This window comes from Drosophila ananassae, chromosome XL, assembly GCF_017639315.1.
Source record: "Drosophila ananassae strain 14024-0371.13 chromosome XL, ASM1763931v2, whole genome shotgun sequence".
NCBI classification, from domain to species: domain Eukaryota; kingdom Metazoa; phylum Arthropoda; class Insecta; order Diptera; family Drosophilidae; genus Drosophila; species Drosophila ananassae.
Window position 1 is genome coordinate 11,371,827 of NC_057931.1, and position 12,480 is coordinate 11,384,306.

The following is a 12,480-nucleotide window of genomic DNA, read 5'->3' on the forward strand; positions in this document are numbered from 1 at the left end:
CTTAAAGAGAGTAACTAAAAATAATATACACTTTAGAGGGACTACCTCTTTGTCTTCTACTCCTGGAGGGAGTTCTAAGGACTTCTAAGGCCTTTAGTGACTCCCTAACCCTTCCAACTTATTCCTCAAAAAATACAATATATCCTCATTCTTTCACAGATTACGCTGCGCTGCTGACTGGCCGCACATCCTACTTCCTCAAGGGCGAGGAAATGAAGTCCATGTACACCACCTACAACCCCCACAACGTGGTGGCCACCGCTCGTTTCCTCTTCCACAAGAAGAACCTCTACTACTCCTTCTACACCTCCTCGCGTGCCGGCCGCCCTCGGGCCATTCAGTTCGTGGACGATGCCGGAGTGATCCTGGAGGAGCACCAACTGGAGACCACCTTGACGGGCACCTTGAGCGTCTATCAGAATGCCACCGGAAAGATCTGCGGAGTGTGGCGGCGAGTGCCCAGGGACTACAAGCGAATCCTACGGGACGATCGTCTGCACGTGGTGCTCCTGTGGGGCAACAAGCCGAACCAGGAACTGGCCCTGGCCGGAAAGGTGGCCAAGTACACGGCTCTGCAGACGGAACTGTTTAGCTCGCTGTTGGAGCCGCAAGTCCTGCCGGGCGGCAAGATCGATCCCCAGCTGGCAGGAGCCGGCGGCACCGCCATTGTGTCCACCAGCAGTGGCGCCGCCTCCTCCATGCACCTCACCCTGGTCTTCAACGGTGTCTTCGGAGCCGAGGAGTTCTCCGATGCCCCGGTTACTGTCCGTATCGAGTTGCCCGAGCGGAAGGAGCTAGTCTTCGATGAGGTGCCCCGCGTCCGCAAGCCCTCGGCGGAGATCAATGTCCTGGAGCTGTCCTCCCCGATTTCCATTCAGAACCTTCGGCTGATGTCCCGCGGCAAGCTCCTGCTGACCGTGGAGTCCAAGAAGTACCCCCAGCTGCGGATCCAGGGACACATCGTGACCCGGGCCAGTTGCGAGATCTTCCAGACCCTGCTGGCGCCGCACAGCCCCGACTCGACGACGAAGAGCAGTGGTCTGGCTTGGGTCTACCTCAACACCGACGGCTCCCTGGCCTACAACATCGAGACGGAGCACATGAGCACCCGGGACCGTCCCAACATCAGTCTGATCGAGGAGCAGGGCAAGCGCCGGGCCAAGCTGGAGGACCTCAGTCCGAGCTTCAACTTCAACCAGGCCATCGGTAGTGTGGAGAAGCTGGGGCCCAAGGTCCTGGAGTCCTTGTACGCCGGCGAGCTGGGCGTCAATGTGGGCACCGAGCACGAGACCAGCCTGATCCGCGGACGCCTCGTCCCCCGACCCGTGGCCGATGCCCGTGACTCGGCGGAGCCCATTCTTCTGAAGCGTCAGGAGCACGCCGATCCCCAGAATCCCCACTCCGTCGGCATGGCCTGGATGTCCATCGACAACGAGTGCAACCTCCACTACGAGGTGACCCTGAACGGAGTGCCCGCCCAGGACCTGCAGCTCTATCTGGAGGAGAAGCCGATCGAGGCGATTGGAGCCCCAGTTACCCGTAAACTTCTGGAGGAGTTCAATGGCTCCTATCTGGAGGGCTTCTTCCTGAGCATGCCCTCCGCCGAACTGATCAAGCTGGAGATGAGTGTCTGCTACCTGGAGGTCCACGCCAAGCACTCCAAGCAGCTCCTGCTCCGCGGCAAGCTGAAGAGCACCAAGGTCCCCTCGCACTGCTTCCCCGTCTACACGGACAACAATGTCCCGGTGCCCGGGGATCACAACGACAACCACCTGGTGGCCAGCGGCGAGGCCAAGTGCTTCCACTCCGGACGCTTCTACAACGAGTCGGAGCAGTGGCGCAGCGCCCAGGACTCCTGCCAGATGTGCGCCTGCCTCCGCGGTCAGTCCAGTTGCGAGGTCATCAAGTGTCCGGCCGTCAAGTGCCGCGCCGGACTGGAGCAGCTCCTGCAGCGTGAGGGCGAGTGCTGTCCCAGTTGTGTGCCGAAGCGGGATGCCGAGTGGCTGGGCCTGAATCCCGCCCAGTCCTCCTCGGGTGGCAATGCCACCGACTCCTCCCGCACTCGTGGCTGCCGCCTGGGCGATCAATTCCATGCCGCCGGCGCCAGTTGGCATCCGTTCCTGCCGCCCAACGGCTTCGACACCTGCACCACCTGCAGCTGCGATCCCCTCACCCTGGAGATCCGGTGTCCGCGCCTCGTCTGCCCCCCGCTTCAGTGTAGCGAGAAGCTGGCCTACCGGCCGGACAAGAAGGCCTGCTGCAAGATCTGCCCCGAGGGCAAGCAGAGCACCACCGGTCACAAGTCCGCGCCGAACAACCCTAACGTGTTGCAGGATCAGGCCATGCAGCGCACCCCGGGCCACAGTGCCGAGGAGGCGCTGGCCAACGGCGGGTGCAAGGTGGTGAACAAGGTCTACGAGAACGGGCAGGAGTGGCATCCAGTGCTGATGTCGCACGGCGAACAGAAGTGCATCAAGTGTCGTTGCAAGGTAAGCATCAAATTCGATATTTATCGATAGTCAAAATTAGTGTGACCAAGTGTCTATGTACCACAAACTTAACCTAGAAACTTTTCCCTTCAAATCACTAATTGAATCCGTTTTCTTTCTTCTTTTTCAAGGACTCCAAGGTGAACTGCGACAGGAAGCGCTGCTCCCGCTCGACTTGCCAGCAACAGACCCGTGTCACCAGCAAGCGGCGGCTCTTCGAGAAGCCCGATGCCGCCGCTCCGGCAATCGACGAGTGCTGCTCCACCCAGTGCCGGCGCTCGAGGCGCCACCACAAGCGGCAGCCACACCACCAGCAGAAGACCGGCGCTGGCAGCAGCTGAGCTATTTCCGAGTTTGGCAAAGGATTCGATTTGGTTTGAAAAAAGGATCGAGTCCAGGGGAACCACTTAATCACTCAGCTACTCCGTGCGATGTAACTCACACACACACACACACAGAACACACACACCTCTAAAGCCACACCCACACACACACACAAACGAATATACACACACACTCACACTTGAGCAAGGAGTTGCATAAATCGTTGTTGTTTTCTCAAGACAACAATGTAAACTTGTATTATATATTTGAAAAAAAAGAAGGAAAAAAACCAAGATAGAGAAAGGTACACAGCGAGAAAAAGAAAGAGCTAAAAAGCTAGAAGAAAGAAGAAAGAGAAAGGTATAGAGCGAAAGAAAGAGAGAGATAGAGATCCTGAGAATGGGAAAAAAAACCAGTGCAGTTTGCTTTAAATTCTCCAGCGTAGAATTTTTCACAGAAAGCATTTTCTGAATTTCTTTTCAAAAAGCATCCCCCCCTCAAGCCCCAGCCCAAAAAACTCACACAAAAAAATCTACAAAAATTTAAATTTAATTTATTAAAAAAAAAACCAAAAAAAAAAACAGAAATTAAAACTGTACTGAGTTTTGAAAACAACAAAATTTGACTTGAAAACAGAAATCGAACTTCGAAACCTTTTCAAATCATTTAAATTGAAATTTAAATAGAATTTTGAAAGCCAAGAAATCGGGCGCGGAGATAGAGATCGATAGAAAAAGAGATCGATAAGCTATCGAGCTATCGTGGGAACATTAACTTAAATCTAATTATTCTGATTATACATACATATATATGTATATATATATATGTATACAATATTTTTTATATATATATCCATATAATTTATGAGAAACAAAACACAGTGGGAAACGCATTTGGCGACTTATGTATGTTGTTATCGACATTTTTATCGATAGATATATTTTAGCAACCCAAAAGTTTCAACTGATTGACTGAATGGCAAAAATAATACTAGTTCTAAGTATGTTTTTTCGAAAGCACAAAAACCAGATATATATATATACATAATAAAAGAAAAAAAAATATATGAAATGTGAAATTATTTTTTACTAATTGTTACTCACACACACACACCCAACACATACATTTGGAATTTTACATGCACTCACACACACATTGAAGAGTTTTTTTTTCTTTTAGAAGTATACTCTAAAAAAAACCAAACATTTTATGAACAATTTTCAATAATTATGTACAAAATTTGTTACAAAAAAAAAAAAGATAAACTATGTCAAAAATGCCATGTACACATATTTATATACACACCACACACACACATACACATGAAAAGAACAAAAAAAGAAATGAAAAAGAAATTGTATTAATTTTTTATTCTATTAAATTATTCTTATTATTATTTTTATGTTTATTATTATTATTATTATGATTTTTTTTTTGTAGTTAGTATGAACATATATATATATATACTCTATATTTAATGAATGATTGATTAATTTTAAATAATTGATTAATTGAAAGCAAGAATATTTTAATCGACGAGGAGCTAAAAACAAAAACCTGTACTAATAACTTAAACTTAGTGTTTATAAATTAAAACAAAAATTTCAAATCAAAAACAAAAAATCACACACACACAACACACACTGAGAATAAAACAAAACTACAAAATCTTAAAGCTTTTATTTTTTATTTCTTATTTTTAATAATTTGAATTTCCTATCAATTTTACAGTCAAAAAAAATATTTTGTTAAAAGCTCAAAACTAAAATTGAGCCAATAATAAAAAAAAGAGCGAATTGAAATATAGACGGAATATATTCGAAATATATATATATATGCATAATAACAATCAAAAATCGTTCGTTTTTCTGATTCACTGGCGGGTCTAACAAAAGGGAAAGTTAAGTTCGAAAGAAGTCGAAGTTTAGATACTCTACTAAAGGGTGAGGACTTTAAGGGCCAAGATATATGCCAGTAATGAGTCATCCTATTATGATTTTTTTAATTTTTTAATTATATCTGATCCTTATTAATTACTAGCTCTACCTAAAATGGGTTAAAGAAAATAGAAAAAATAAAAAATAGGGGGACAAACGAACAAGCTTATATCGATCAAGATCTTAATCCTGATCAAAAATACAAAAGCGGTGTCAAGATTATAGTACTCTTAGCAAGTGTATTACCAAAAGTTGTTTGTTTTCTTTTTTTGTGTTCCATTAGAGAATTATTTCTCTTTTGTATATTTCTTGTTTCTGTTTCGCTTTTGTTTCGAGTGATGATTCCTATTAGGCAACTCAATTTTCGAAATAGCAATTTACAGACAGACACTCTCCCGGCCAATTATACCTATAAATTATATTATAGAGCAATTATATCTCGGTTTTTATTACCGACACACCAAATTATCCAAATGGTTTTTATGGCCCAGAATGATGATTGCCAAATGCCTTATTTCGTTGCCGGCATGTGCGCCATCGCCCGATGCCGATCTTCGACATTTTGGCCTAAAACGAAACAGAGTTCCTCACATTTCCGGCAAAAAAAAAAACTTTTTGATTAGATTATACTATATAAATGGCAAATCGAATGACTTTTGTTCTAAAAAGCATTTTTTTCGGATTTTTAAAACATTATTTTAACGTTTGGCCAAAGAATATAAACCCAAAATATTCGTACTACGCCCCTTCCGATGACTATATATTCGCCAATTCTTATCCGATCCTTGAAAGGGATACATTAAAAGGTTTGTTGGCCGATTCCCCATCATTCTGCATCCAAACCTTTTACCAAAATATTTTATTCTAAAGTTTTTAAATTTTTGTGGTGCTATCCTTTGTAAAAACCAGGATATTCGAATATGGCCCCTTTTGATGACAATATCTTTGCCAATTCTTATCCGATCCTTGAACGGCGTACTTTAAAAGGTTTGTGGTCTGACTCTCCTTCAATCTGCATCAAAACCTTGAAACGAAATATTTTTTCTAATTTTATTGGATTCTATTAAATGAAAAGATATGTAAGAGATCATTCAGTCTCAGAAAAAAAAGATCGCAACCAAATGCTATTCAAATATTATTTTGTGCCAAGCCAAAAAGCCGAGAAAAATAATCCCAGGCAGATTATTTGGCCTGAACTTTCAGCTACGCAAATGAAATCAATTCAAAGCTTTGATAAATCAGTTGTAAGCCGGGATTGTGCCACTGCATTTGAGGCTATCTGGTGTCGTTGTTGGTGCTGGGAATGGAATCGAATAATTAAATATTGGCATAGTCACACCTTGTTGACAATTATTGACAGGCTGATTGGCAAACAAATGAATATACTTTTGCCATGGCAAGGGGCGCGGCCCAGTGGCACGACAATCGTCCCTCAGTTTTTCGTATGGCTTACATTTTTCATTCTATTTTGTATTTAAATTTATTTTTTTTTTATGTGTAGGTGGTAGGTGGGAGGTGATAGGTGGCTGCTGTGGGTGTGGCAGCTACCGAAAGCAGCCAAAAGTGATGCCAATCTGCAGCATCCCGTCCCGTTTCGTAGAGCGTCGGCGTTTCGTGTTGACAGTATCTTACTTACTTTTTTTGTGGCATTATCATATATTTATTTATAAGATACAAATGCATCGGTGACATTTGCATTTCTGGGCTATCAATTAATTGATTTAGGCTGGCCTGGCCCTGGCACTGGCACCCACTGTACAGTGAACATACCAATATTGGTAAAATACTATCAGCCAGATGGTATCTGATGCCGTTTATTTATGCGTCACACCAAGCAACTCACGACATTTTATCTAATGCACTTAAAATAAATGGAACTATTAGATGTTATTTAAAGTTAATATTTTAACAAACAACTATAAGCCAAAAAAATATTTAAAAATTAGCATACAATTTATATATAATTTTTGTATTTAATAGAACATATTTTTTTTGCGTGCATTCAATTTTTCCTTCTCAGTTTCAGTTTGAGGCTCATAATCATCAATTATCCAGAGCTGTCTTGACTGATTTCGATACCGATTCTGAGTCCGATTCTGACTCTGAATCGGATTCCAAGTCTCATTCCCAGTTGGCCGGGTAATTGCGGCAAATATGCAAAGCATGTGTAAAACTTTATTGATATACAATGTGAATAAACGTTTGCCTAACTTTGTTTTGATTGCAGCTGTCACTGCACTGCACTCGTTGAAATCAATTCACAATTCAATGGGCCCATGCCACGACTTGGCGATACACTTTTGCAGTCTAAATAGATCATGAAATGGTTGCACTGAGAGATAAATTTCATTTAAAAGCTTGAAATTGGGTTTTTGTTTGATTAAAAGTGAACTTAGTTGAACAATGTAAGCTTGGTCACACTATCTGTGTTTTATCTACAAATTGGCAGCACTTTTTCTGATTAAATTGAAACTTGGCATCACTTTTTGCGTTGAAAAGTTAAGATTTATGTTCTCTGTGTAAGCAATGATTTTTGCTGTCCACGAAACCGATTATCGTTCTCAAGTGGCAGCAAGACGAGATCACGCAAGGCTTGGGACTTGGGACCAGACTCTTTTCAATGGCTAATCACCGGGTCATACCGTCTCGTACCGCACCGTATGTAAGCATATCTGTCAGACTGTACAACTGTACTTATATAGTCAGCCAGTTAGTTAGCCAGTCAGTGAGTAAGTCAGTCAGCCGGTCAGATATAGGAAATGCTGGCTAAATCGCATCCAAGACAGGCGATGACTTCATCCATCAGCACTGCGATTGCCTCGCAAGTTGATCTATATATCGGACCAATGCAAAATCATTATAGCAGCAAGAAAAAAATGTGCAACGGAATCAACTGAAATGGAAATAACAACAAATCGATTGCCATTATGATCGGTATAAATCGGTATATCAAAAAGATTAAATATATATGGAGTTTATATTTCTTAATTGGATAAACTTGTTCCATAATGGTTTCTTATTGTTTTTGTTTCTCAAAATGTTTCAAGAGATAGTAAATCTTCTTTAGAATTCTTTAGAAAAATATATCAAAGATTTCGATTGAAACAAAAGAAATAGAAACAAAAAATATACATATATGAATATTAAAGAAAAAGATGAACAAATTGTGGAACAGATTCGATTAGCATTTTGAGAGATTTCTGCGTAAAATTAACACGAAACCAAAATTCTCGATACGCCATGCTCCAATTTGGAATCATCTCAATAATTTTCAACGAATATTTGAAATTAGCTGCTGCTGCTGTTGATTGTCGATATTTGTTTGGCCACGCGATCTGACATATTAATAAAAATACAAAACAAACCAGAATAAAACAGAAATAAGAGAAAAAATCAGAAAAAACACACACACACCAAAAAATATTACTCCGAAAACAACAGAGAAAAATTTCATTTTTATGAATTGAAATCCAATTTGGTGCGACGAATCTGGAAGCGTATCTGGACCTGGACATGGCCATAAAAAGTTGGCCAAAACAAATCTTGGCGTCGACAAATTTGGAACTAATTATAAATGCAGGCAACCCCAGACCAAAATCGGAATGTTCCGTTCCAGTTTCAGTTTTTTCTGATCACAGTTGGGATTTAAGTGTCCAATAATACAATGGACTATGTTTACAGTATTTTTTAGCATAACTAAATATAAAATATATAATTTAAAAAATAATGCACATAATCATTTTGTCGAATAACACATGTTTAGCCTTGTAAGACTTTTAGTTTTCCAAAATATAACTCATACGCAGTGTGTAACTGTAGACGATAAGAGAGTTATTTAAAATAAACTAAAAAAAACAATGTTTTAAGGGGCTTTGAAAATAATAAAATAATCTTGCACAGATTTTGAATTTGTAAAATATTTTTACGAGCTATTTTAACCACTTTAAAAGTGTGACCATGTTGCAATTTGAAGACAGAAAGTGCGACCAAGCTTTTTAAGATTAAGGATCTTATTAAAAAAAAACTGGTACCTGAAAAAAAATATAAATCGTTTAAAATTAAAACATTTTCTTAAATATTTTTTTTAAATTTCTTTTAGTATTAAAGCCATTGTACAATGTTGGCTTCCAAAAAATGAAAATGAAAACAAAAACCGAAAGGCAGTGGGCGGACAGTTAAAATACTAACAAAAAAAAGACACAAAAAACTGCACGAAGTGGTCATGAATGAAATCTCCACACCAGGTGGAAAGAAATCCGAATCCGAATTGGACATGGAGACTTGAAGACACGGAGGATGGAGGCTGGAGAGGATTGGACGGATGGATGGATGGATGGATGAATGACTATCCGAGTGGGTGTTGCAGTTTTATATTTTTCGGGCGTTGGCGTTTTTTACCGGCAAAGTGTGAAACTAATTTGTCAGCATGACAATAACAGCCAAAAGCCATAAACATCATAATAATATTCAATAAACATCAGCAAAATGCGCCAATTAAACGCCACCGATTTTGGCCATGTTACCTCCATAGACTCTAGACTCTAGACTCGAAACTAAAAAATAAATGCCATTCCAAATGCAAAAAGAAAAAAAAAAATAACAATCCACTGAATGGAAATTATATATATTTCACTTTAATTGAATTATAAACGCTGCTGGCTAATAAAATCGATGATGTAAATTGCACTCGGTTGCATTTAACACCTTCGTCTATGGAATTTCATCTATTTTGTTTTAGTTTTTTTTTTTATTAAATCGAATAATAAATACACTTATTTATGGAAGTCTTTTTGTGGGAGGATTTTACAAAAATAGACTCGAATTCAGGGGAAAATGTTCTACTTTTACTTTTCCTTTGATTTGTTTACAAATTCCATATTAGTTTCTATCTTTTTTTTTAAGAATTTCTTATATTAGAATAATTTTTAAAATAATATCCTCATTTTAACATAACTTATTTACCTTTTTTATGCTTATTTTATTTTTAGAACTACTCTATATCCTAGAAGCCATAAACATCTCTTTCATTTCAGGTTCATAAATTCCATTAATAAAAATTAAATAAAAATATTTAAAATTTAAAAAACATACATTTTCAATAAATATATTATTTAAGTGTATGATTTAATTCGCTTTTATTAAACTGACACTTTCCGATAGTTGATTTATTTATGATGGCAGGCAAAGTCAGGAAACATGTTTGAGTGCCAATTGCATGCAAATCGTATGCGATTATGACCAAAGCCACACAAAGCCTCCGATTTCGATTCCGATTCTGACTCGGTTTCGGTTTCGAATCTGGTCTCTCCAGGTAACCATATATCCCAGCTATATATATCTTCGATTTGCCATTTGCTACTGTCTCGATATCCAACTCGATTTTCCAAACGATCGCCGATCACCGATCGCCGCGGGGCTATGTAATTGTAACGCAACAATCAAAATCAATTGCTATGTAAATAAAATTGCAAATTAAATTACAAATTGATTACCTCACTGAGTCATTAATTAAAAACAGAAAAATATACAAATAAAATAAAAACAAATGTTGAATGTGTTTAAAGATAAGGTAAAATGGGAGAAGGAGAACGGGGAGTGTTTGAAATAAAGTTTCAAAGGAATCTTTTAGTTTAATTAGTTTTAGGCTTTATATTTTTATATTGTTGTATATTATGATTAAGAAAATGTAAGTCTACTATTTAGGAATATTAAACAACTTTTTTGCAATTTTCTAATGTTTTGTAATCATCTTAAAGGCCTATATAAAAAAGGTCCTAACTTTAAGCCACAATATCTATTTGTCTTAATTGTAAGTTTTTTTTAACAGTTTTTTAACCATTGAATGTATTTTTAAAAAAAATAATTGAGTAAAAACCCCCTAAAATAAAAAATTTTAATTTAATGGAAAACATTAGTCCAGTTACGACAATTATTGCCTTTGCCATTTGCTGGCTAATGGCAATGATAAAATGTAAGGAAAAATGCAGTGGCCACTGGTACATATAAAAAATCCATTTAACAAATGCTCCAATTAGCATTGTGGGTGGGTCAGTGGCTTAGTGTTTTAGTGTTTCAGTGGTGCTGCAGTTTCAGTGGTTCAGTGGGTGGCTGACCAAGTGGTTTAGCTTTTCAGTTGGCTGCCCGAAGTGGCCGCCAGTCAGAAAACACAAATGTCGGGCTTGGCACTCGGGAAGGAAACTCTATTCATAAAGTATAATCAATTATGTTATGCCCTAAAAAATGTTTTAAAAAATATATATAAGCTTCTTTTAATTGTATACAATATAAATAAAATATTAGGTATATTTTACGGTAAAAAAATTGGTTTAAAAAGTTTTTTAAGAAGTGTCGTGTTTTCAAATAATCAAGGTTTCAGAAACTCGAGTAATTAGAGTCTCTCTATTTTAATAATTTGAACTAACTTCTTTAAATAACTTTAATTATATTTTAATTTTGTTTTTTGTACATTTTTTGAGTATTTAAAAAGAGATTTATTGGCCAAACTTATTGGCCAAATTTAAATTTAAAAGATCTACTAATGAAGTTTGTGAAGTAACTTCTATAAATTTAACTTGGCTAGAAGCAAAATTATAGATATATCTTCTGGCTTTATATAGGGTATATATATATCTATATATATCCAATATATTGGTTCATGATCGGCTGACTGGACTGACAGAGGCGACGTCATTGTCACGACATTTGCTTAAATTATGGACAGAGCGCCCGGCGACCAAAACGAGGACAGTTGTTGCCTTCGACTTTGTATCTGTATCTGTATCGGAATCTGTATGTGTATCTGTATCTCTTGCACGGCTCAGGCCCGGGTAAATGTATCTGCATCTGTATCCCAGTTTTGGGTTCAGATTGAAGCGGCTTCGATTGTTTTTTTTGGGCCGTGCCCAGGCGCTATGTCAATCACCAGATCAACAGTTGTGGGGGCGGCCTTTTGTATTTCTCCTGTCTCTTACCATTTTTTTCTCTTTGTGTAGCATTTTTTTTTTTGGCGAATGGGGGGCGTGGCCGACCCCAAATAGCCAAGCTACTTGGTGTTGTTGTCTTTCATTAGTCGTGATTAGTTTTGAAAAGGAGCACAAAATGCACAAAAATTGGCAATTTCAGTTTGTTGTTTGTTTTGCCAACCGAAGAACTACCCTTTAAAATATGGGGTATATTAGGCTGGACAAGATTCGTTGGTATTTTCGCTGCTTCTGGGAATTTTTTTTTGGAAATTTTTAGGAGAATGAGATCCATTTTCTCAAGAGGATTTTCACAATCCTCTCCTAATTCTTCGATTCTTTGGCTTTAAAGTACAAGTTCTTAAAAAACTCTAAAAAAAAATTGTAAATCTCAATACGTCTTTGCAACTATTAAATTTTAGGATAGGTTTAGGGAATCTATTTATATTGGAGATAATTTAAAATTGTTTTTAAAAATTATACCATTTAACAAAAAGTTATATAAAGCTTATGAGGTAAAATTTAAATTTAAACTTTTTCTAAAATATTTGAAGTACTTAGAATATTTTGGGGAAAAATAAGATATTTTTTTTAAATTTTTTTAACCCAAGCTCTGATATTTTTTGCTATCCTTTATCATTTATTTTTTAAAACCACAAACCAATAGGTATCCTGTCTTCGAGAGAGTCACATAAGCGGCATTCTGACATTTTTGTTGTTGTTTTCTTAATTTGAAGTCGCGCCACGCGCCACAAACAACACAACACAAAA

General features: G+C 38.5%; 1 protein-coding gene across 4 annotated transcripts in view; it reads left to right on the top strand.

The window, feature by feature from the left end:
- LOC6504912 (dorsal-ventral patterning protein Sog) overlaps nucleotides 1-4,488 on the top strand; it is a 28,848-nt gene extending 24,360 nt beyond the window's left edge. For all 4 annotated transcript variants that reach the window (XM_032453371.2, XM_044717215.1, XM_044717216.1 and 1 more), the window contains 2 exons: nucleotides 160-2,489; nucleotides 2,621-4,488. In XM_032453371.2, the coding sequence (XP_032309262.1) occupies nucleotides 160-2,489; nucleotides 2,621-2,830 (2,540 nt within the window). In that variant the 3' untranslated portion in view covers nucleotides 2,831-4,488. The remainder of the gene's footprint in view (nucleotides 1-159; nucleotides 2,490-2,620) is intronic.
- The last annotated feature ends 7,992 nt before the right edge of the window (nucleotides 4,489-12,480 follow it).